The sequence below is a fragment of the Simochromis diagramma genome, unplaced genomic scaffold, assembly GCF_900408965.1.
Source record: "Simochromis diagramma unplaced genomic scaffold, fSimDia1.1 OVJJ01000603.1, whole genome shotgun sequence".
Classification (NCBI taxonomy): Eukaryota; Metazoa; Chordata; class Actinopteri; order Cichliformes; family Cichlidae; genus Simochromis; species Simochromis diagramma.
In genome coordinates this window covers 12,445,134-12,467,878 of record NW_024387414.1, presented here as the reverse complement: position 1 = coordinate 12,467,878, position 22,745 = coordinate 12,445,134, and the positions used below count along the sequence as shown (strand labels likewise).

At 36.9% G+C, this 22,745-nt stretch overlaps 1 protein-coding gene across 5 annotated transcripts in view; it reads left to right on the top strand.

The window, feature by feature from the left end:
* LOC120720995 (MAM domain-containing glycosylphosphatidylinositol anchor protein 1) overlaps nt 1-14,988 on the top strand; it is a 204,205-nt gene extending 189,217 nt beyond the window's left edge. For 4 of the 5 annotated variants that reach the window (XM_040010955.1, XM_040010958.1, XM_040010957.1 and 1 more), the window contains 2 exons: nt 3,518-3,635; nt 13,935-14,988. In XM_040010955.1, the coding sequence (XP_039866889.1) occupies nt 3,518-3,635; nt 13,935-14,020 (204 nt within the window). In that variant the 3' untranslated portion in view covers nt 14,021-14,988. The remainder of the gene's footprint in view (nt 1-3,517; nt 3,636-13,934) is intronic. The other variant, XM_040010956.1, reaches the window with a different exon arrangement.
* The last annotated feature ends 7,757 nt before the right edge of the window (nt 14,989-22,745 follow it).

Genomic DNA, 22,745 nt, shown 5'->3' with positions numbered 1-22,745 from the left:
GATTAGCTGGGTGCGCTGGGCTTTTGGTGCCTTGGTACACCACAGTAATTAGGCTGTCAGTCAAAACCAGATGGCTGGCGGCTAAAATGGGGGAAGTGTTCAGAAGAGTCTCCTGCTTAGTTTTCTTGTTGTGGGTCCAGAAATAATGTTAGGACAGTGGTTCTTAACCTTGTTGGAGGTACCGAACCCCACCAGTTTCATATGCGCATTCACCGAACCCCTCTTTAGTGAAAAATCTATTTTTCGTTTTTTTCAAATTCAAGACATAGATATGTTTTTTACTGGTGCACAAAATGAGCCGTGCATGAACATCACCTTGTTCAAAGAACAAAACCAACACAATGCATGAACTTACAACAAATTACATACCTGCAAATCAGTGTGACTTCTGCTGTTGCCTTTGAGAGACCAGTTCAGATATGCATGGCTTCACCTTGGCAAGTGCCACTCTCATGTCATTTTTACAGAAAAGTCTGTTCCTTTTCTTCGTTTTTATATCCAGCATTGTCGAAAAGGATTGCTCGCAAAGATATGTTGTAACAAATGGTATAAAAAAAAATCCAGAGCTTTCTTAGCAATAATTGGATAGTTGTCCATTTGTCGACACCAAAACGTTGAGAGCGTTGTTGTTCTGAAGAGTTGCTGTTGAACCTGGCTCTGCTGAATTTCAATGATTTCGTCAAGGTATTCATCATTGAAATCTGCTGTCTCAACAGCAAACGTGAACGGCTGTCTCACCCATGCTGGATATGACTCTCTTGTAGGGAAATATCTGTCGAGAGACTTTGCAAGCTCATCTAAGTGCGTTGCAATTGTTTGCTTCAGTTCCGTGGATACAGAAATATCTCCGATTCCAGACACATCTTCGATCTTACTTACACAGTTGTCCAGAAGGGGGAAGTTTGCGAAGTTGTTGTTCTCTGTTCGTCATTTCCATAACGTTAGCTTTTTTTGAAAAGCCTTCAGGTGTCCTTCCGCTTCTATGATATTGACTCCACCACCCTGCATCTGCTGATTGAGATGATTGAGAGCTGCGAATATATCAGCCATGTACGCTAAAATGAGAATGAACTCAGGATTTTTGAAGCAATCTGCATGACAGTGTTGGTGCTCTTGCAAAAACAGGGCTAATTCCACATGCATGGCAAAAACACAATTCAGCACCTGTCCCCGGGATAACCACCGAACATTAGAATGGTACAGAAGTACCTCGAATTCAGTGCCCATTTCTTTACACAGCTCACTGAAGATGCGGTGCCTCAGAGCACTATTTCGCACATAGTTCACATATTCCACCACAGTTTTTAACACTTCTGCCATTTTTGGAGGCAAAGGTTTTGTTGCCAATGCATGCCTGTGCAAAATACAATGAGTCACAATGATGTGTGGTGCATCGGCTTTTACTAGCGCACCAAAACCAGAGTTTCTTCTCAGCATGACTGGAGCTCCGTCTGTACAAACTGCAGAAACCATGTCCCGTGAAAGATTGTTGTCTCTGAAGAAGTCATCCACAAGCTTCTTCACATCGACTGCCTTAGTTGTTGTTGTAAGAGGCTTACAAAATAAAAAATCTTCTTTAATCATGTCATCTTTCACATAGCGCATGAAAACAGTAAGCTGGCTTAGATTAGCAACGTCTGTGCTCTCATTGAGTTGAAGGCTGAATTTTGCCGGGTTTGAAATCAGATCGGCGACTACTTGAGCCAAAATGTCTTTACTCATGTCTTCTATTCTGTCGCTGACGGTGTCATTTGAAAGAGGAATTTGGGATAATTTACCTTCGGCCACTGTTCTGAGTATCAGATTTGCCATCTTTAACGCAGCTGGTTTCACGAGTGTTTCACCAATGGTGTGTGGCTTGCCCTGCTTTGCGATCAGGTAAGCAACTTCATACGATGGTGTGAGGATCGGTTTGTTAACGGGTACAAATCCAAGAGCAGGCAGAGTGGGCCTTTCATCGAATCTGTTGCTCAACTTGGCGTTGCAAATCATGCAGATAGGATGCTCACTCCCATCACTTTCTGTAATACATGTGAATCCATATTGTACATATTCGTCCGACCACTTTCTTCTTTTGCCCGACATAGTTAGTATGGATTAAAATGTTTAAAAAATCACACGAAGTACTACCATGACATTCACATGTTGACTATTGCACGCGCTACATTCCCCACAGCACTGATTGGCCAAGCAGTGTAGAATGATCATCTGCAGCCAGTGATGGCCAGAAGGGGGCGTGTCATCACAAATTTACATGATAATTTGGGTGTGTCTGGACCTCTGCGACCTCCGTGGTGGAGGCTCTGCCGAACCCCTGAGACCGACTCACCGAACCCCTAGGGTTCGATCAAACCCAGGTTAAGAACCACTGTGTTAGGATATGACTGCAGCTTGTAAATTCCTGAAATGGGAGAATAAACTAACATGTTGCTATCTGTAATAGATGTTTCCATGTCTTTATTTAATTAAAGTATTCATATTTTCTATAATTATTAATTATATTGTTGTTGTTGTTATTATTGTTATTATTGCTCAACTTTAGATACAGAAAGTAGGTTCTTTAGAGTAATTAAATTAGTTTTGCATTTTAATTTTAAATTCATTTTTACAAAATTTAAGACGTTTTAACGGAGTATCCAGTCCCGTTAAAAACTAAGTATACTTTTACTGCCTCTATAGGTATTAAGAAGTAGCAGGTGCTGATAATAAGTAAGCATCACCTTAATAAATTTTGGCAGATTTGGCTGGTTTGCCATTCACTTCAAACCTGGAAATGCTTAGAGAATGATCAAAAACCAAAGAATGATATCTCAGTGTGTGAAAAGTTAAGTTTAATGACACAATTAGAAAAAGAAGAGCAATTATGGCTTATTTGGAAGGGTTGCTAAGAGGGTTGCCTTCACTCTCTAAAAAGGACATAGCTTAGGTTTTAAAAAGACTTCTAGTTCAGTGTCCTTTGGAGAAATGAGATCAAAGTTGTTATATTTTAGCATAACACCACATTTGGCAAATACCAAACACAGCACATGAGCACAAACACTTAACACCTATGGGGATGGTGATTTGGGCGTGTTTTACAGCCACACAAATAATCCCTGTATGCCAAATCATTCTGGAATCAAATATGAGGCCCTTCATCCCAACAGCTAAAGGCTGGCCCGTAATGAGTCATGCAAAGAACAATGATCCTAAAGAGAGCTGAGAGAGCTGTGTATCAACAATGCTTGAAAACCTAAATGAAGTGAAGCTACACCGTAAAGACGAGCGGGCTATTCCTCCACTTCCACCACAACAATACGAGACACTGATAAAGACATAAGGAAGCAACTACTTGTTTTTTAGTAAAGGTTGTTTTGCAAGCAACATCATGGAGTGTACAAACTTTTGTGTACAAAGTGTACAAAATTCTGGCAAAATTCCTCAGTGGCCATTCGGTGAACTTTTGCTGTGTTTTTGTATATATTTCTCTGGACATACTCAGCTAGCATTCATCTGTTGATGTTTCTTTTCTAAACAGATTGTGTTTGAAGGAATTCGAGGCTCGGGTTTTGAGGGGGATATTGCCATTGACGACGTGTCTATCACCAGAGGAGAGTGCAAGCAACAAAACACTGTAGCCAACGCAGGTAAGACAGGTAAGATATTTTGTGATTTTTGTGTAGAAATATACTTAATAAACAAAGAAGCACACAAAAGCAACTTTTGGAATTTGTGGTTTGGTCATCTTCATACGTTCAGAGAAACTCCAAATAAGACAGGCAATGCCATTCTTTTAAAAAAAATGTATAGCTTTGATATTATTTTCAGCAGAAATACATAAAAACCAACGACTTACTAAGAAAATGAATTATCAAACTAAATTCACCTGAGCTGGATTAAGTTAAAATGAAAATAAACTAAGGCAATAGAGAATTTAATTGCTATAGAAACCATATTTTTAGAGCTGTCACGATATGAGAACTAAAAGTCTTCTGTAGTGTATGGGAGGTGTTGGAATATAGAGCACAGAGAAAATATTGTCTTTGTGTGGGATGTATAGAAACAAGTGGACACCACAGGGCACCAGCATGGAGGTAAGCTGGAAGGCTCATCATAATTTGTGGTCCCTCTTCTTCTTCTTCTTTAATAACTGCATTTATCTTGCTATCTTTTCATCCTCTAACTGTCCATACCACATCCTGCTGCGTCTTCCACACTTATTGTCATTATATCTATTCTTGTTTCCTTTTACCCTACATTCTTCATCTATCCTTTATTCATCAGCATAGCTCTGCTCACTGCTCTTTATCTTTAAAAGCTTGGGTTATTTATTTTAGAAATGTAGAGAAATGACAGAGACACTGTGTGATAATTAAGGATTTAGATAAGAAAAGAAGATAAATGCAGAAACATATGCACAAGAAGAGGAAAAAATGTTTATACACAATAAACTGACCAATCAAGTTTGCATGGTAAGTTAAATCAAGCAATCTGCTCCTAGTAGGGGCGATCGTGGCTCAAGAGTTGGCAGTTCGTCTTATAATCGGAAGGTTGCCGGTTAGAGCCCCGGCTTAGACAGTCTCAGTTGTTGCGTCCTTGGGCAAGACACTTCACCCGTTGCCTACTGGTGGTGGTCAGAGGGCCTGGTGGTGCCAGTGTCCGGCAGCCTCACCTCTGCCAGTGCGCCCCAGGGCAGCTGTGGCTACAATGTAGCTTGCCATCACCAGTGTGTGAATGTGTGTGTGAATGGGTGGATGACTGGTTGTGTAAAGCGCTTTGGGGTCCTTAGGGACTACGTAAAGGGCTATACAAATGCAGGCCATTTACCATTTAATGTATCCTAGGTCAAGCTAAGCTGTACTCATAATATTATTTTGTTACTTACAAATACTGTTTGACACGAGCAACTTTAGCAAGAGGTGGGAATCCAACAAGAAAAAGTTTCAGTGAAGCAGTTTCAGTCCATGTAAGTGTGTGGAGGGATTCCAATAGCCTGCAGGTTAGAGAAGATATAGCAAGAGAAGAGGTCAAAAACACAGTGTTCAAAATTATTTATATATGTATTTGTTCATTTGCATGTATATGTGTCTGTTAATATAAGAAACAGCAAAACAAAAACAAATGGAAAGTGATCCAAAAGACAAAATATGGCTACCATCAGCTGTCCTCTGCAAACCAAGTCATGCAGGCAAACACACACACACACACACACACACATGCGCGCGCGCGCAGTCTTGTACAGACATCAATACATATATCATTATCTTTCACAGTGATCATATACAGGAAACATCTGATGAAATTTTCAGACTGTTCACTTACTTTTTTCTAATAGGAAAAAAAAAATCTTCCTATCATGATATATTGATCCTACAATTTGATTGACCAGTTTTAAGTGACAAATTTTACACAGCCCAACATGATAAATTTACCTCTGTGGTTTCACTATCTCATTAGTAAAAAAAAAAAATTTCATTCTTAGAAAAAAAGATTGAAATACACTCTTTACTAGGGAAAGAATAAGAACTCGGAGCAAAATAGGAAGGACCCCAGGTACAGACATAGATGAAATACAGAAGCAAATGCTGTGTGTTGCATTATAATATACAGCGACATGTACTTAGAATGTTCATGTTAACTTTCGCCAGAAATTATTATGAAAAAATATTAGAAATAAATAAAAAGAAAAAAATTGAAAACACACAATCTAATGAATTATTAACATCCTCCTTTTACCTCCTCAAACCTTGAGTGTGAGTTGGTGTGTCTGAGTGTGCTGATGATTGTCTGCTTGGATGTGCAGTGCAATCTCACACATATGTGCATGTAACAACACTGGCGGATGGAGTGAATAATGGATGAAGGTGTAAACAGGAAGAGGAAAGCTCTTGAGCTCTCAGAGCGGGCGCGTGTGCATTTGTGTCCTGCAGGTTTTATGCAGGCAGAGACTCACAGTGCAGACAGATGGGCAATTATCAGGCAAGTAACTAAAAAGTCTTTGACATTGCAAGAAACAAAATGCATCTGTCTTGGGTACAAGCTCTACCTCCATGAAGTTGGTGAGATAAAATAGGGATTAGAGAAGAATAAACCCACACTCAAAAAAATAATTCATTGGATGAACGTAATTTTATCTTGCCACCTATATTCCATCTAAAAAATCATGTTATATTAATCCATCTTGATTGTGTTGTTTTAACACGATATATGTTTGTAAGTTTAACATAATATTAACATTAGCATTCCATTAATTTGACTTTTATTCAAACAAGTTGTTTGTACCAAGTCAGTCTAATTAAATTTAGTTAAAGTCATGTTATATTGTTTAAACACATACATCAAAAGTTGGTCTTGTTACTTCAACTAGTACATTTGTTTGTTACACCAGTGATAATCTTGTTGAATGAACAAATGTAACTTCTGTCTGTAGTACATGTTGTGTTCATATTACATAATGTTCAACAAAAAATTCAACAGATTTAGAGCAACTTCCAATCCAGCTATCCTCTTATCTTTATCTGGGCTGCGGAAGCGATAAGGTAAGAGGGGTAGGGTACATCCTGGACAGGTCGCCAGACTATTACATAGAGACAAACAACCATTTGCACTTTAACACCTTTGGGTAATTTAGAATCACCAATTACCCTTACCCTAATAACTGAATGACTTCTAACTGTGGAGGGAACCAGAGTACGCAGAGAGAACCCATTGCAAACTTGGCCAGATTGTGGATTTGAACCCAGGACCTGCTTGCTCTGAGGCAACAGCACGAACCACCATGGCTGGTGTTGAGCTGTCAATACAGACTCAACAAAAGTAGGAAAGCTATGCTTGATGCAGAATTTTCTTTACGTTTTTGTCCTTGACAAATTAAACCATAGTAAATAGTAATACATACACGTGGTGTGTGTATGGTTGTGATTTTCCTGTGGTTTGACATCTCATATGATCTTGTGAATTTCGTGAGTCCAGGCAACTATAACCACTCTTCCTAGATTGTATCATGTCATCTGAACAAGAACAAATTAAGTTTTTGAATTTCATGCACATCCAACATGATTTAACTGCGTTCACCATAGAAACATGAAATTATTTTGATCAAATGACAAGTTAGACTTTTGTAAATGTAACAACCACCCAATTTACTTTTTTAAGTGCAACTCTGTCAGTAATTGTACATTTTCATTTATGACTTTGAGAAAAATGCTAATTAATTTAGAATACATAAAGTTAATTCGTGACCAGGTTCTAGGCAGGACTGATTAACAGAAAGGTACAAGTCTGCGTTATAATTGGAACCTTGTGCAAAATATAGATCTAAACCTTTTTTAGGTTATCAATGAAGAGATAGATATTAGGGGGGTGAGATGAAAAGTCAGTACTATGGCACTTGTCTACACAATATGTGACAGGAGTACATGTAGATGTGACCAGCAGCATTGCCCTGCTGTGATCACACTTATGTCTTTTTCATACTTTTACATAAGGTACATACACCCACACACACTCCCGCGCATACATGTGCGTCCACCTTGGAAGTGTTTTGAGCAGGTGCTTACTGTGTATGCGACCACTGCAGCTGCCGTATAAGCATACTCACATGCACATCTGCACACATTTACTTCAGGTCAGCTTTGTGCACACACAAGAGACTTTTATCCTAAATGAAGGATGATTGCCTCTGACATGTTTGGTGCAACTCCACCTGCACAAAACACAGAGCCCCACCTGGCTCATATGTGGTTTATTGCAGGAGAAGAGGCAGTTTACTTTAAACTGAAATCTTTGTTGTTTTTCTGTTGCTCTTCTGTCACACTGGTCCATTCTCAAATAATTAAACAAAAACTTTTTTAAAAAAGTGTATGAACAGTACATACAAAAGGCTGAAATTAGTCCAAAAAGACCTATCCGGTTGTTCAGTGATGACGCGACGAATCCTACTTCCGGGTCTAAAGTAGTCTGCGTTTAATATGGCTTTTGTGTTGTTAACATGTTTAATGTTATGTATTTTCTTCTATTTGATCTCAAAAAGCTCCTAAAACAGTCAGTGATCCCTGTTGACCTCCCTCGGCTTTTATTACCACTAATCATTTATTTAAGCTCAGTTTTTAAAACCTTAGGATGTAACTACAGCCCAGCCCATGCAGCAGTATATGAATGACTAACCTCGTATTGTGGATGGATTATCTCAGTTGTTCTCCTGGCTGAAGTTTGGTCCTTTTACAGCATCCTGCCATGCGATTACATTTGTTCCTGACCACCGAGAACACTCACGTTAACTTTTATCGAGTGGAAAAAAAGTTAGCTTGTTTATATTATGCTAACATAGCTGTGTCGCTAGCGGTCACGTAGCACATCATTATATACCAGCTAGCCCAACTTCAGTAACCCTACAAATGTCACTGCTGTTTAGTTTTCTGTCTTCATTTAATCTGGAAGTGATAGCAGAGCTGTACGTTTTATTTTGTTTCCAAAACCCCGCAGTCAGGACATGCTATATTGTATTTAGATAGAAGCTAGCGAGCTAACTCCCTGCTAACTTCTAACTCCGTTAAATGTCATAAATTCCGTTTTCATGGATGCCTGGATGTTAAACTCAATTGTTACACCTGGTAGAGCAGAACGCTGATCATTTTATTAAAGATGAAAGACTTTAGACAGTTTTTCAACTCTCAGTAATGCCATAGTGATCGTTTGATATATGGACCTGCAGCGGAGTTTAGACCCAGACACGGCTAGTGACGTCAGACTGAACAATCGGATTGGGCAACGACATGCAGAGTTCTGGTAGTGATATTAAATGTCTGCCTATGCAGTAATACAAATGGAGCTTTATCCTATTTTTCAAGGTTTAATTTAATTTGTAGGTAAAAGGTCCAACAGAAAGCTCATTTCTTTCTTAAAGAAAATAATACTGGAAACTACAATATATTTGATTCTATTGCTGCACGCAGCAGGCAAGAATAAGCAGCCAAAATTGAACTGAACTTGGTCGCACAGATAATAACGAAGTTAAAACCTCAGCTTACATGCAAGGCACAGATACTAATTAAACCCCACAGGGCACACATGTCAGACACACACACAGGTGATCAAATTTATTATGAAAACTATACCCGCCTTCTAACTGTGAATTTTCATGAGATACAGGAGTCAAGATATAAATAAACCCATTTTTGCACACTTGACGAGAACGTGTCCAAATGTGGATATTATTTAACTCCACCCAATAGCCAGATTGAGATAGTCAAAAACCTTTGCAACACAGGCAGAACTGTGGAATTACTGCTTAATTATTTTGTTAACCTGTGCTGGGCAGCTCATAATAAGCTCTCTAATTTGATAAATTTACGGGCACTGATGTCCAAAGTTTTTCAGTAGGTGTGTGAGTATATTTTGCACCATGGTTATCCTTAGTCATGCTTTTAATCGCATTTTGGAGCATAAAAGACGTGCAATGGGGGGTCAGAGGGACAGAGTATTTGAATTTATTTCACACAACTTTCTGAATGACAAATTTCCGAGTAAAATATCAACGGCAAAAGTGTTTCAACACCTTCATCTATTTTTTCTTCCATTTGCCAGGGGGTGCTGTGATGGCTGCCTTTGGCCAGAGGCAGTGCTGCAACACCTCCAGCACCCCTGGTCTTGGAAATAGGACGAATGAATGAGTGCGTAAAGAGAACATTTGCTAAATGAAAGGGAGGAAGCAAGACAAAAGCATTTGAAATACAATGTTCCAATATCAATCAAAAATCAGAGCTGTAGTTAAATAATGAAAACCATCTGCAAACAGAACCGCCACATAGGATAGCAGATGAGAAAATCGTGTCATCATTTACAGTCGAAAAAGAAACGTTATGTGATTTATGGCAATAAGGCCTGAATAATATCATTTTTTCAGTTTCTTAGCACAAGTGACTTATGGACGGTTCATCAGATATGCCAGTGTTTACCCAGAATTCTTTTTAACTCTTTAAAAAATTGGCATTTGCAGCCACATTTTCTACTTTTTCTGAAGGGAGACTATTACAGGGATTATTACTACAGAGGGAAGCATATTTAACTGCATTACACATGGAAAGCCCTAAAATCTTGAATAAAGCATAAATGAAGAATTTTTAATTGTTAAACCAATTTATATGGTTGATGGGGTCACTTAGTGATCGAGTATTTCATGCATTCTTTTAACGTCTGTCAACTTTAGTGGAAACATTATTTTTTTCTAGTCATACTTTTCAGTTAATTTTGCTATATTTTTGCTTATAGTTTTTAACATTATTGTGTATATTGATACTATGTTGATACTTTCAGTGTAGAAGTATATTTAGAATCTGGTTGTAATTTGGCTGTGAATGCTGAGACAAGTTGCTCTTATCTGCTAACCTCTGGGGCAGTTCTCTTTACAGTGTGCTGCTTTTTGATTGGCATTTGAATACCACCTGGTTTTTACGTGTTATTATTATTGTTTTCTTAAATTATACTAATGGGGGCTTGCTGAAACTTGTATGTCTTTTTGCCCTTTAGTATTTTTATCAGCGTGTTTTCTCCCTTTTCCGCTACATTTCAAAAGACTGCACCCTGTTTATCTTCCAAAGACTTGGAGTTGAGTGCCCTATTACTCTGTATCCTAAACACCGTGTTCCACTCAATTGGTTGCCTGCATACTTTAGACTCTACTATAGGAATGTGTGTGTATGTCTGTGTGTGCCTGTTTAAATGTGTATCTTCTGCATACAGATACAAAATTTATTACAATTATTGATTTTCTGCCTGAAGGATGGACCCCTGATATGAAATCATATTGATCTTTTAAATACAATACCCATGCTTTTTTTATGAAACTGTGTTGCATTTGTAATTTATGTATTAAAGGAGGGTGTGTATTGTATGTGTGTTTTGTAGTTTGCTTTATAGGACTGCATATATAAATGAATATAAATGAAAGCTTTAGATGATCCTGTGTGCTGTGTCTGAGCTGGTTTTTTAATTTTCAAATTCAACAAATCTGAACAATTAGATTACACCATATAAAAAATGTCTGCATTGTGTCTTCCAACTGTGCTTTAACAATCACGACCTTCAGAAAAAAGCTAAGGAAAACGGTTCAACAAATATTGATGATGACATCAATCGTAACTTCTTTACTCTCATTAAAATCTCAGAGCTGTCAGGGCAATGTATGGGATCTCAGTGGTGAAGCTTTCTGTTTCTCTTGTTTACTCAACCACCTTCTCAGCCATGACTGTCTTCTCATCTTTTCTTCTCCATACAACCTGTTCTTTCTTCCCTGACAGTTTCTGTGAACCTTTTTCTACAAAACCTCCTTCTTTCTTCATAACATTCACAACACGGTTTGATATTTTTCACATGATACTTCTTAGTAAAACTACCACTTCAGGGCATTCTTTAATGCTCAAATAAAATTAAATTTGTTTAGAGTCAATAAATCATTGAATCCTAGCTCTAATTTACATTCATGTTATGCATTTAAAAATGCAATAAAAGAGACATAAAATATCAAAAGGAACACAATAAAACAAATACAGTCATACAAGATTCAGACAACACACCCGCAGGCTTTTTAAGGAAGTCTTAAGCCACATAGATAAACACAATCATCACATGCAGAGTTATTTACTTAGTTTGTCTTCAATCTTCGGTTTGTCTTCTATGACAGTTTTGTCACAAAAAAGCTTGCTGTCTGCTTTAGTGTGACGTTCCTTGTATCCTTGATCATTGATGATTATTATGTAAATGCTTATAAGTGTCCTTGATAGTTTTTAGATTTCAGTAAACTGTCACATACATCTCTTACTAAAAGTTGTCTTCATCTCAGAAAACCTTCTGAACCATCCTGTTTATACAGCCTTTGCAACAAGTTAATTCCGGTGAGATGTAAAAATCATCTTTCTTATAATTTTAAAAATATATATTTGTTTATGGCTACAAAGCCTTTGTGATTGTTCACTACTACTTTAACTGGGGAAATTACAAAAAGCACATCAGTCGAGACCTGTACTAAAAAGCAAGTTCAAGAAACCTTAGATGAATTTTGCTTTTCTGGCTTTGTCTACCTAACCTCAGCATTTAGACTAAATGTTCACAAAAAGGTGATTATTTGATTTGGATAACTCAAACCAGTTTACTAATGTAGCTATGAGTATGTTCATACAAAAGAGGTTGTTAAAAAATAACAAGTACTGTAAAAGGCTTAGGCAAACTGTTTTAGAAATATATTGCTTACAACAGGAAAGAGCCATTTTTAAATTTGTTACTGTTGAAATTTAATTAAAGGGGGAAAAAAATTGAGACAACTTGTTTTTAACACAAAAGCACCTTTTATTAGGAAATTCTGCAAAATTGCAGGCAATATATGAACAGAGTTAAGTCTTCTGGCAGTCTGTTGAGTAAAGCTGATCAGCAGTCTACTGGACCAAACCCGGATGCTCTGGTACCTTTTCCCCGAAGGCAGGGGGCTGGAGAGGGCCTGTGAAGGGTTCGGAGGGGTCACCCACAAGGCTGATGGCTTTGTGGGTGAGGCGGATGTTGAAACCAATGATCTTGCTAGCTGTAATGTCAAATGATTCCCAGAATATGAAGAAATCCTTGTGTGCAAGGGACAAGGCTGAAAAACAAATATTGGATGTCCACGAGCTCGCAAGCAGCACTGCATCAAAAACAATCATGTTTCTCTCACGGAAATGACAGCATAGGCTCATGAACACTTCCGAAAAATAACTATCTGTGAACACAGTTCATCGTGCCATCCACAAATGCAGGTTAAATCTATCGTACAAAGAAGAAGCCATATGTGAACATGATCCAGAACTGAAGGACTGAAAGGATATGGTCTATCTGGCTTGTTCAGTTCAAATCTTTGCATTTTTGATGGTATGCATTAGTGTCTATGGAATTGGCCGCTTGCACATTTGAAAAGGTATACACTGGTTTTGAAACACAGAAGATTCAGGACTTTTGAGCAGCTAGAATCCTATATCAGACAAGAATGGCATAAAACTCCTCTTCCAAAAGTCCAGCAACTGGTCTCCATAGTTCCCAAATTCCCAAGTTTACAAACTGTTTACAAGCTGTTGCTAAAAGATGGGATACTACATAATGGTAACTGGGCCGTGTCCCATCTGTTTTGAGAATTAGTATCGCTATCAAACTCTAAATGAGCTAATATTTTTTCTAAAATGGTACATTTAAAAAAAATGGTTTATGAGACTGCAAGTAATTAAAAATCTCATTGTCATCTTATCATTCTCTTTTTGTTTACACATCCAAACATTCCAACTTTTTGGAATCAGATTTGTATTGCAAATTAATGGGAAAATGAGTTATTAATGGGTCATAGGAGTTAAGACTCAGATGGAATGTAGGACTTAGGGAAAAGTTACAAGACATAGCCAGACTTTTGGCTCCGTACTCATAAATTTGAGACATCTATTTGTGAGAATTATTCTGAAAACATTACCCCCTCTTATTCCAAAGCAATGAACATTCTTTGTGGCAAATATCACAGGCACGAAGGAAACATGCTGTTACTGTTCCTGTTACATGTTTTTTTCACATGCGTGTGATTCTTTAAATAGTCTCCTCCCAAACTAGACATGTAAATATGCAATAAGGCCAGCTGCAAAAAAAACATAGTAGATTTTTTTTATGTGTGATAGACAATATTTTTTTAAAATGTATACCATTGCAATCTGTGCCCCTAGATACGAGGGGTTTTTAGGTTATGGTTTTGTATCTCTTTTTTTATTCTGAACATAAAGTAAGTTAGCATAGCAGAAATGAACCTTACTAAGGCCTACATTTCTATAGCACAGGCCAGTTTTGGAAGAATATCGGAATTATTTAATCTTGATAGCAGAAGCTGTTAAAAATTGCTAATATGTCATTTCTGTGCTAACATGACTCTTTTTTTTTGTTTGTTTGTTTTTTTGTAGTTCTGATCGGAGGATCACACCCACTCCCACTGGCTAAATGGCTGACCTTTGGCCTCTCCTGCTTTGTTTCACTACTCTTCAGATGATGAGCACTCCCCATAGCACCACCAACTGTCTGTGCTGACAGACGCTGCCCTGACTTGCGCTCTTTTACTTCGCTCTCTTCCCCTGTACCTGTCTTTTCCTCTGCGTACCTGTCCATTTACTTGTCTGTCCTCTTCAGTTATTGTCTTGCTGTCCTTCATGCATCCAACAAGAAACACTATGTATTTGTCTATCTTCTTGTCCTCTGCTCTTTTTTTTTTTTTAATATTTCACCTATTCGCTTCATATAACCAACCAATGCTCATACTGTATTTAAGGTTAACATACTTAATGGTCTTTGACATAGAGACTTGAAATTCCCTCCTTTATCCCTTGATTAGATTCTCTTTATCCATGTCAGTGTGTCACTTTGTCAACGTTGTCTTTTTTCTCTCCTTTGTCATCCTTCTTGGTCCATATGTGTACCCTTCATGTATCTTCACTCCCTTGAACCGCTATCCTCGGAAGTCCTTCCACCCTATTCCCCAGACACACCAAAGTGTCGGACACTCAACCAAAGATGACAAAGGACCTGAGGGAATGAAATGGGGGAACGGGGATTCTAGGAAGAAAGTTAAAGAAAGAGCGAGAGAAAAGGGAAAGTGGTCAAAACAACCTTTTCCACAAAGACCGTCTCCCTTCCGGACCAGCCTTTGGCACCATGGGAGCTACTGATTGATAAGGAGACACTAAAAACTGATGACTGAATGAATAAATAAATCAATCAATCATTGAGGAAATGACAAACCAGGACTGAGGATAAAAGAAGGGTGTCCTTGGTAGCCTCTTGGTAGCCTCTCTGCTTGCCACAAGAGACGAACCTCATACGTGTACATTTATCTTATATATATATATATATACATATATATAAATAAATATATATTAAATAAAATGAAGGTTAAACAAAAACACAGCTAGGGCAGTGGAGGACTTTACAAAGTGAAATTAAAGAAGCACAACGTTTATACAACCTCTGCTGTTCCTTTGGATTTTATTCAATTTCTTATGTGATATTGCAATTTGTCAGACCTATTCAGTGTTTTTGATATTTGCTTTTTTGTTCTGTTATGGCATCATGAGGGTCAAGGTAATTAAAGTATTACATTCATATTTATGAGAGGCAGAGAGGATGATTTGTGATCCAGAACCTGACTGAGCACGTGAATGGAAATGCAAAAATGACCCAAACCATCTGGTAACCTCAAATTTTCTTCGCAGATACAGATGAGTACACATATACACCCAGACATAAACAAATGAACACTCAGTTTTCATTGCTGAAATCACAGTCAAACACATGTCATCCGATGAGGAACACAGAAGGAAAACCTTGGCTGGTAGATGCAACTTTTACTTTTGTACTGTCTATTTCATTAACTTCTTTTTACTAGATATAGGAGTCAAATATCTGAATTAATCAGAACACAGCAGGCAGACGTGCCTCAAACATAAAGCAAATTGTGGTGTTTTATGGGAAATGGATAAGCGCCTGGAGTAAGTTTCAGCACTTCTTCTTTCACGGGTTATTGAATGTCATGTATGGATTTCCCCTACCCAATGCGCCAAAGGTGGAGAAGATTAGCAGTCTCTGCCAGATGTGCAGTGTGGATTGAATAATACATTCTTTGTTTAATTACTGAATGTCTGTATTATAAGCACTTCTCATAGTCCCATAGATATGATTGTTAAAATTAAGCAATACTCATATCTATATATCTACATAATTGTTCTCATTGCATTTAAAAGTATTCTGAAAAAAAATCATTGTGTCCAAAGCACAGCAGAAAGGCTTTATCTGTCATCTTTCATCAATTATTGCAGTTACCAGTGTAATTCTGGTAATTGTAGCCATTTAAATTTTTAGTGTGCTTCAGTTTTTCTGTACTGTGCTTCAGCTGTTTCAAAACACTCCATATTGATCAGCCACCATGCTGATCATCTTCATCACCATGTGTAATGGTATTCATCTCTTTTCTCTGCATTATGTCACAGCGAGTTCATCATTGAATTTATTTCACTTTTTTGTTCATATCTGTTTTCTTTGTTGTAGTTGGTAAATAATATACATTATTCATAATTTTTTTTCATTCATAAATAGAAGAGATTATGTGCCTGCTTGCACAGCTTATGTGTATAACATCATATTGTGTAATTGCTGCAAAGTTGTGCAACACATGTAGGATATCTCTGTGAAACACCACAGACTGCACTGTATTATATGAACACTGAAGCCCTTTGAAGCCTACTCTAAGCAAATCATCATATTGCAAAAATAGTCCTGTATCTTAGCTTTAGCTTTGTCGTCATCCATTTACTTTGATCTGATAAGTGCATCTAATGGATGAGTTAATTCAAATTACTTGATGGGGAATTCTAGGGAGATGCTTTCTTGTAAATGTAGATTGTTCATTCTGCAAGTGGCCTAAAATATTTTCAGTTCCTGGTAATGTCTTCAAAATAGCCATCAATTTATAGAACACAACACAGCATAGTGGCTCTTTTTGTTTTGTTTTTGTTTTTTTGCATTGATTTCATTGTCTCCCCACCTTGTCTGTAGGCAAATGCGTTACATGAGGCATTCATATCAGCTTAAGTTGTATAGCATCATCAGAAGCATTAATGAGCACAATAACAGTGCAGTAGATAATGCACTTTAGAAATATGACTAAGCATTGCTATATGTGGCATTTTATCATGCTTACATCATATCATTCCTCATAGTTCTTTGTCCTTAGAAATAACAAGGTAAACACTGTTAGAACTGAGAGTTAAAGATGGAAGTCGTATGATGCGTTATCTTTTTCACAAAGAGATGCACATGCTTTTCATTTTTCATTTTTTGTTTCCATGACAACTTATAATTAAAGGCAAAGCCATCATATTAGTGGTCCCACATAGGAATAAAATGTTAACACATAAAGACACACATATTATTGTTATTTAGTATTCCCTGATTAAAAATCAATGTATTACTTTTTGATTTGAGTATGTATGACACAAAATAATAAATTTTAAGAAATACAATTAGATTAATTCTGAACACTGTCTTGGGTCACTTTAGGCAAACACAATATTTAAAGATTTACAAAATTTGTATTTTTATCCAACAAATTTTGCACCTTACTGTTACTGGCAGCACTTGATCCCTGTTCAAATCTAAATTGGAAAAAAAAATTAACAAACTTTTAATTAAATGGCTTTATGTTTGTATTTGTTTTTATATAAACAATTATAATGATCCTTTAGTTACTATCCAGTGATTCCTTTTAATATGTTGAGTGTAATCACACATGTAGGAACAGTTTGGACATGTATTTAGGCTAGATAAAAAGTAAGCTTTGCATACATCTTCCATAATAAAATGACATGCTGGTTACATGCTTTTGAATTCAAGTGATATTCATTATTTGAGTACCATACAATAAATCTATCTACTTCATTTGTTTTAAAGTAACATCTGTCATAATTCTAATGTCATCTCATTATTTTTTAAAGATGGTTAATAGTGGTTTTAGTGATGTTCTTAATATAATAATATACTTAAAACAATTGAAAAGTGAACCAAAGAAAGGAAAACAATTTAAATGCTTAATATACACACACTGGGGATTAAAATTATGTAAGCAGTATAAAGTTATTTGGTGATTTGGTAATTATAAAATCTGCTCCAGTGTTTAGATCAGTTGCTCAGTGGAACACCAGTGCTCAATGTAGTCTTCCTAAAATTACAGAGTTCTTGGATCATGTTTGTGTCCATTAAATACTCATTTCCACTTTCCATTTGCAGCAATATCATTCATCTGCTGGCTTAGGCAAACACTGACACACAAACACACATTTCTGCTATCATGCACATGAATAATAACAAACGGAGTGGGCACACGGACTGTTAATCTTCCACCTACTATAAAATGTCTACTGTCTTGCAATTGTGGACCTACATGAAAGAATGTGAAAGCAGAGAACAAAGCGTCTGCACTGAGCAGTTCTGCGGCGATATTCTTCCCAGCAACAGAAAAATTGAGACATACTTTATTATTTTTAATTTTTTTTACATCAAAATGATATAATGTGAAACAATCACAATGTAAGTGCTGAACATGCCTGAAAGAGTCTTTCCTGTGATGTTCCTTAAAGTATCATTTAGGTCTTACAGCCTTTGTTTATACACCGGAATAACCTTTTTCACTAAATACTTTGACCTTTGCCTGATTTCTAAACAGAAGGTTCAAGACCGTGTTATGTGGTTGTAGACAAAGATCATCTCAGCTCAATGTTTGATGGAGTACACTCTCTGCAAAAACACAAGGACTTTGAAATTGATTAACATGTGGCCGATGCATATATCTTGCAAGTCCACAAGTAACTGAATGCCAGTGTCCAAGTGGACTTTTTGATATTCAACACACCCACAATAGTATCTATGTGCTGTGTCGTATGACAGCAAACACCTTCAACGTGATAAGCCTTAAAATCTTATAAATTACTTTTTATGACTCACCTGACTGTTGTAACACACTGTAAGAACATCGTCTTCATATCAAGTCAATTTTGGGAACCCGCACACCGGTCACAGTGCAGACTGTCAGATTTTACAGCATGCAGCAGTCAATATATTGATCCATTTTGGAACAGAATATGTGAAATGCGCCTTTAACGGGTAGAAAAGAAAGAGCGGTAGCAAACGATGCTGCGTGTTGTACATCTCTGTCATGTAATTGAGCATTTTAGAGGAGAATATATTTGAAATTTTACCCAAGAGGTATAAATAAAAAAACTATTCAACAAATAGATGTGTTTATTATTATTATTATTATTATTATTATTATTATTATTAATGCTTCTGTGCCTCTTGTTACATGGGAAAGAACTCTCAAACAGGGGTGAGGACAGTGTTGGATGAGAGTAATACCCTACACATACTCTAAATACATGGTGTCTATTAATTAATTTAACCAGTTGCTCAAATGAGAGACTTTTTTCTTGTCATATATATTATATATACTCACTATATCATTGTAACTTTGGACTCTGACTATATTTTAAGTATAAAGTATTTATATTATATTTTGAGTTGCGGTTCTATGCCGGATTTGAAGCAACAGCCAGCAGTTGGTTAGCCTAAACATTAAATAGTCATTGTCTGGTTGGCAGATTTTACTGTCTTTACTTAAAGCTGAACTAGTTGTTTTTCAGTTTACAGTTTGCGCTTAGCTAAGCTGACCAACTGCTGTCATCTAACTTTTGGCAAGAAAACAGTAAAATGAAGCAGGCTTTTCAAGCTTATGAATAAAGCCCCTTTTAAATCTGGGACTCTATCTGCATGTCTTTAAAGATAACAAATCAGCTTGAGTTTAAAAAAGGCTTTAGTATTGAGACTTTGAAATGGAGTTCAAGTGGTTGATTCTAGTGTTGTTAACCCAGACCATACTTTTTACTAGAAACAAAGCATTTATTTATGTTCATTTACATTCCTGCACAGTAAATAATTGTAGCTCATGAGTTACTTGTTGCACTGCAAAGTATTTCTTGTCAAATTTAATATTCAGACAGGTTGTTGCCACTTATTTTTCTTTTACAAAATACACCAAATCAGAAGGCGCTTGTATACAGCAAGATTTTTTTTTTTTTTTAATGCTACGTTGATTAATAGAAAAACATGTTTGGATGACTGTCAACTTGTCATAATAATGGAGCAAAGTCACTAAATTGTTCTGAGGACAGCTGAACAGAAGTAAATAGCTTGACTATAGGTTGAAGAAATAATGTTTGGATGAACCCTTTCTGCTAAACAATTAATGGCAGATGAAACATATTAAGCAAGAATTCTGAGAAGTTATTTAATATATATATCTATATATATATATATATATATATATATATATATATACAAAAAAATGCTTTCACACTAATAAATTACACTAATAACCGACAAGATTCCCAGAGTATGCATGCCTAATCTTTAAAATGTTTTCACAAGTGTAATGAAGCGACACAAATGGCTTCTGTCTTTCAGCACCACAGTTTCGGATGTCACCACAAAGTAATACCATCACAATGAATACAGTAATCAGAAGTAATTTACACTCCATTGAAGTGTGCGATTATCTTCTCACTTGAATTAACATTATCGCTGTCTATAAACGCCTTTTTTTTTTTTTTTTTTTTTTGCAAACGCTTTCTTTCCCTATCCGTTACTTTTGGTCTGTCTTTTCTGTCATTCTGCCTGTTATTTTGGTATCTCCCCACACTGACTCCTATTGCTGTTCTATGGCAGCTAAAATAGATATCGGATGTAAAAATGTACAGTAAGTATAACAGCTCTGTCTGCTCTTGACCTTCTTATAACAGGCTGTTCCTGTTTAGCTTGCTCACTTCAGTGTAAAGAGCTGAGAAAAGTGATGGGTGTCATATAGTTGAGGTTTTCGGCTATTTTTACTCAAATTATTTGCTCTAAGTTTCAGCCTTTGGCTTTAGCAGGAGGGCTTTCTATTCTCACAATAAACTGCAAGGTCTGTTTGAGACAAGGCTGTTCTCTCTCTGTCACAGTCAGGTCCATGCATGCGAGTATATGTATTTTGTTTTTTTCCTCACTGACATTCGTTTTGATTTTTATATATTATAACTTACTCTTATATGTTTAAAAAATGAATAATTAGAAACAATCCTGTCATCTTGCATGCACAGTATCAAAGCTGACATAAAGCTTTTTTTCTCTTCCCATCTCTTTTTCTTTTTACTCTCTCCTCCACTCCTTTACTCCCTCAACTCAACTAGGCAGAGATGTACTGATAGAAGTTTAATTAATGTGTGCTTTCTACTCTAAGCTGCCTCTTAGTGGAGAGCTAGGTGGAGTGGTTTGAGCTGAATGGTTCAGGGCTGCACTGTTCTCCTTCATTTGTTTTCTCCGACACTGGGGAGGTAGGATTTCTTACTGACTTTGACTGCAGTCGTCTTGGAGTTATATGAGGAAGGCAGATGAGCTTGTCACTGTGCCTGCTTAATTCAAAGATTTACCAGGGTTCCTTGCTGATAGTTCCACGTTTTGCTGCTGAGAAATCCCTGTTACATTGAGAAAGTCACCTACAATCAATATACAGTTACCAAGGTTTGCATTAATATATTTTTTCTGGGTTTCTCACTATGAATAAGTCAACTACATACTGCCATAATGTTCCTATAAAAACACAATAATGAAACTAATGCTTAAAAATAAAACAATCTCTTATTTTGCACCTGGTATGGCAGTAATAGTATCTGCTTATTCATTTGCAATGGCATGGGGAAATTTTGTTAGAATATATGCAGGATTGTTGTGGGTGAATTGCTGTGAGCTTGGTGCTAAAAGCTTTGCCACCCCAAATGTTTAGCAGGGTCACGTTTATTTCTGGTACTCGGTACTGGAATTTTGATGTGAGAGTACAGAACAGTGTTGGAGGGAGAGGGAGTTGCCAATATAGGAAGCAACTTTTTATCAATGTACCGTACTGTGCAAAACTCTTAAGCCAACCCCCCAATTCTTTATTTTTATTTGGATTATAGAAAATGAAACATGTCTAAACATACATGCAGTGCACAAGGCAAAGTCAGAGCTTGTCCAATACTAAAAAACTTGAAAGTCAGTGATATAACCACCTTCATTCTTCAGCATAGTCTGAACTCTCTTTATTTTTAAGAATGTTTTAAGCAATAGTTCATCAGGCTTCTTGAAAAACATTACAAAGATCTTCTCTGGATGTTGGCTGCATTTTGTTCTGTTCTCTGTCAAGATGATCCCACACTGCTTTAATCATGTTTACATTTTGATTCATCACTCCATAAGGCCTGTTGCCATTGATTATCAGTTTAGTTCTTGTGTAATTTTAAATATCTCAACTTTTTTCCATGTCTTTTTTCCTTAAGCATGGCTTCTTAGAAGCCACCCTTCCACTGAGACCATTCCTGAAGAGGCTTCAGTAGATCAACGGAAGCGACAGATTCATCTCTCAGATCCTGGCATGTCTTTGTGGCGTGTCTTTGTGGCATGTCTTGGCTGGACTTTTTTTTTTAACTTCCTAAGGACATGACTTCAAAATACTGTTCATTTGCTGTGGATCGTTTTTTAGTGCTGACACTTTGTCCTCCACTTGTCCGCACACTGTACACAATGTCTAATATGTGCCTAAAAATACAATTTAAAACTGGTTCTTTATATTTGTGGTCTGTCATGCATGGACACAACACTGGTTCAGTCTTTGAGTTAGATAAATGGATCTTATATTGTGTTTTTCTACTCTACCTGAGCACTCAAAGCACTTTTTTCGAAGCTTTTTCTATGTTTTTTCTAACACTCACACACATTCATACGCCAATGGATGCATCAGAGAGCAGATATCGGTTATTTGGTAAGCAGGCTGGAGCAGACAGGGATCAAACCACCAACCGTCCTATTAGTAGATGACCTGATCTACCTCCTGAGCTACAGCCGCCCCTAGGTCAAGAGTTCCACTTGCACCAACATCAACATATTGATTCTCCCGATCAAACCTGCCTTGCTGCTCACAGAGATAAACACGTGGATAAAATTCCATCATCAGATCTGCTCATATTTGACCCGATTATTTGCACTGTTTTTGAAAGATTGACTATATTTGGGGGGTGTATTGCACAAACCTATTCCTAAGTATCTTTTAGTAACTTAACAGTGTTTAATCTCTGGTACATTGTATTCAGTTATATAACTCAAGT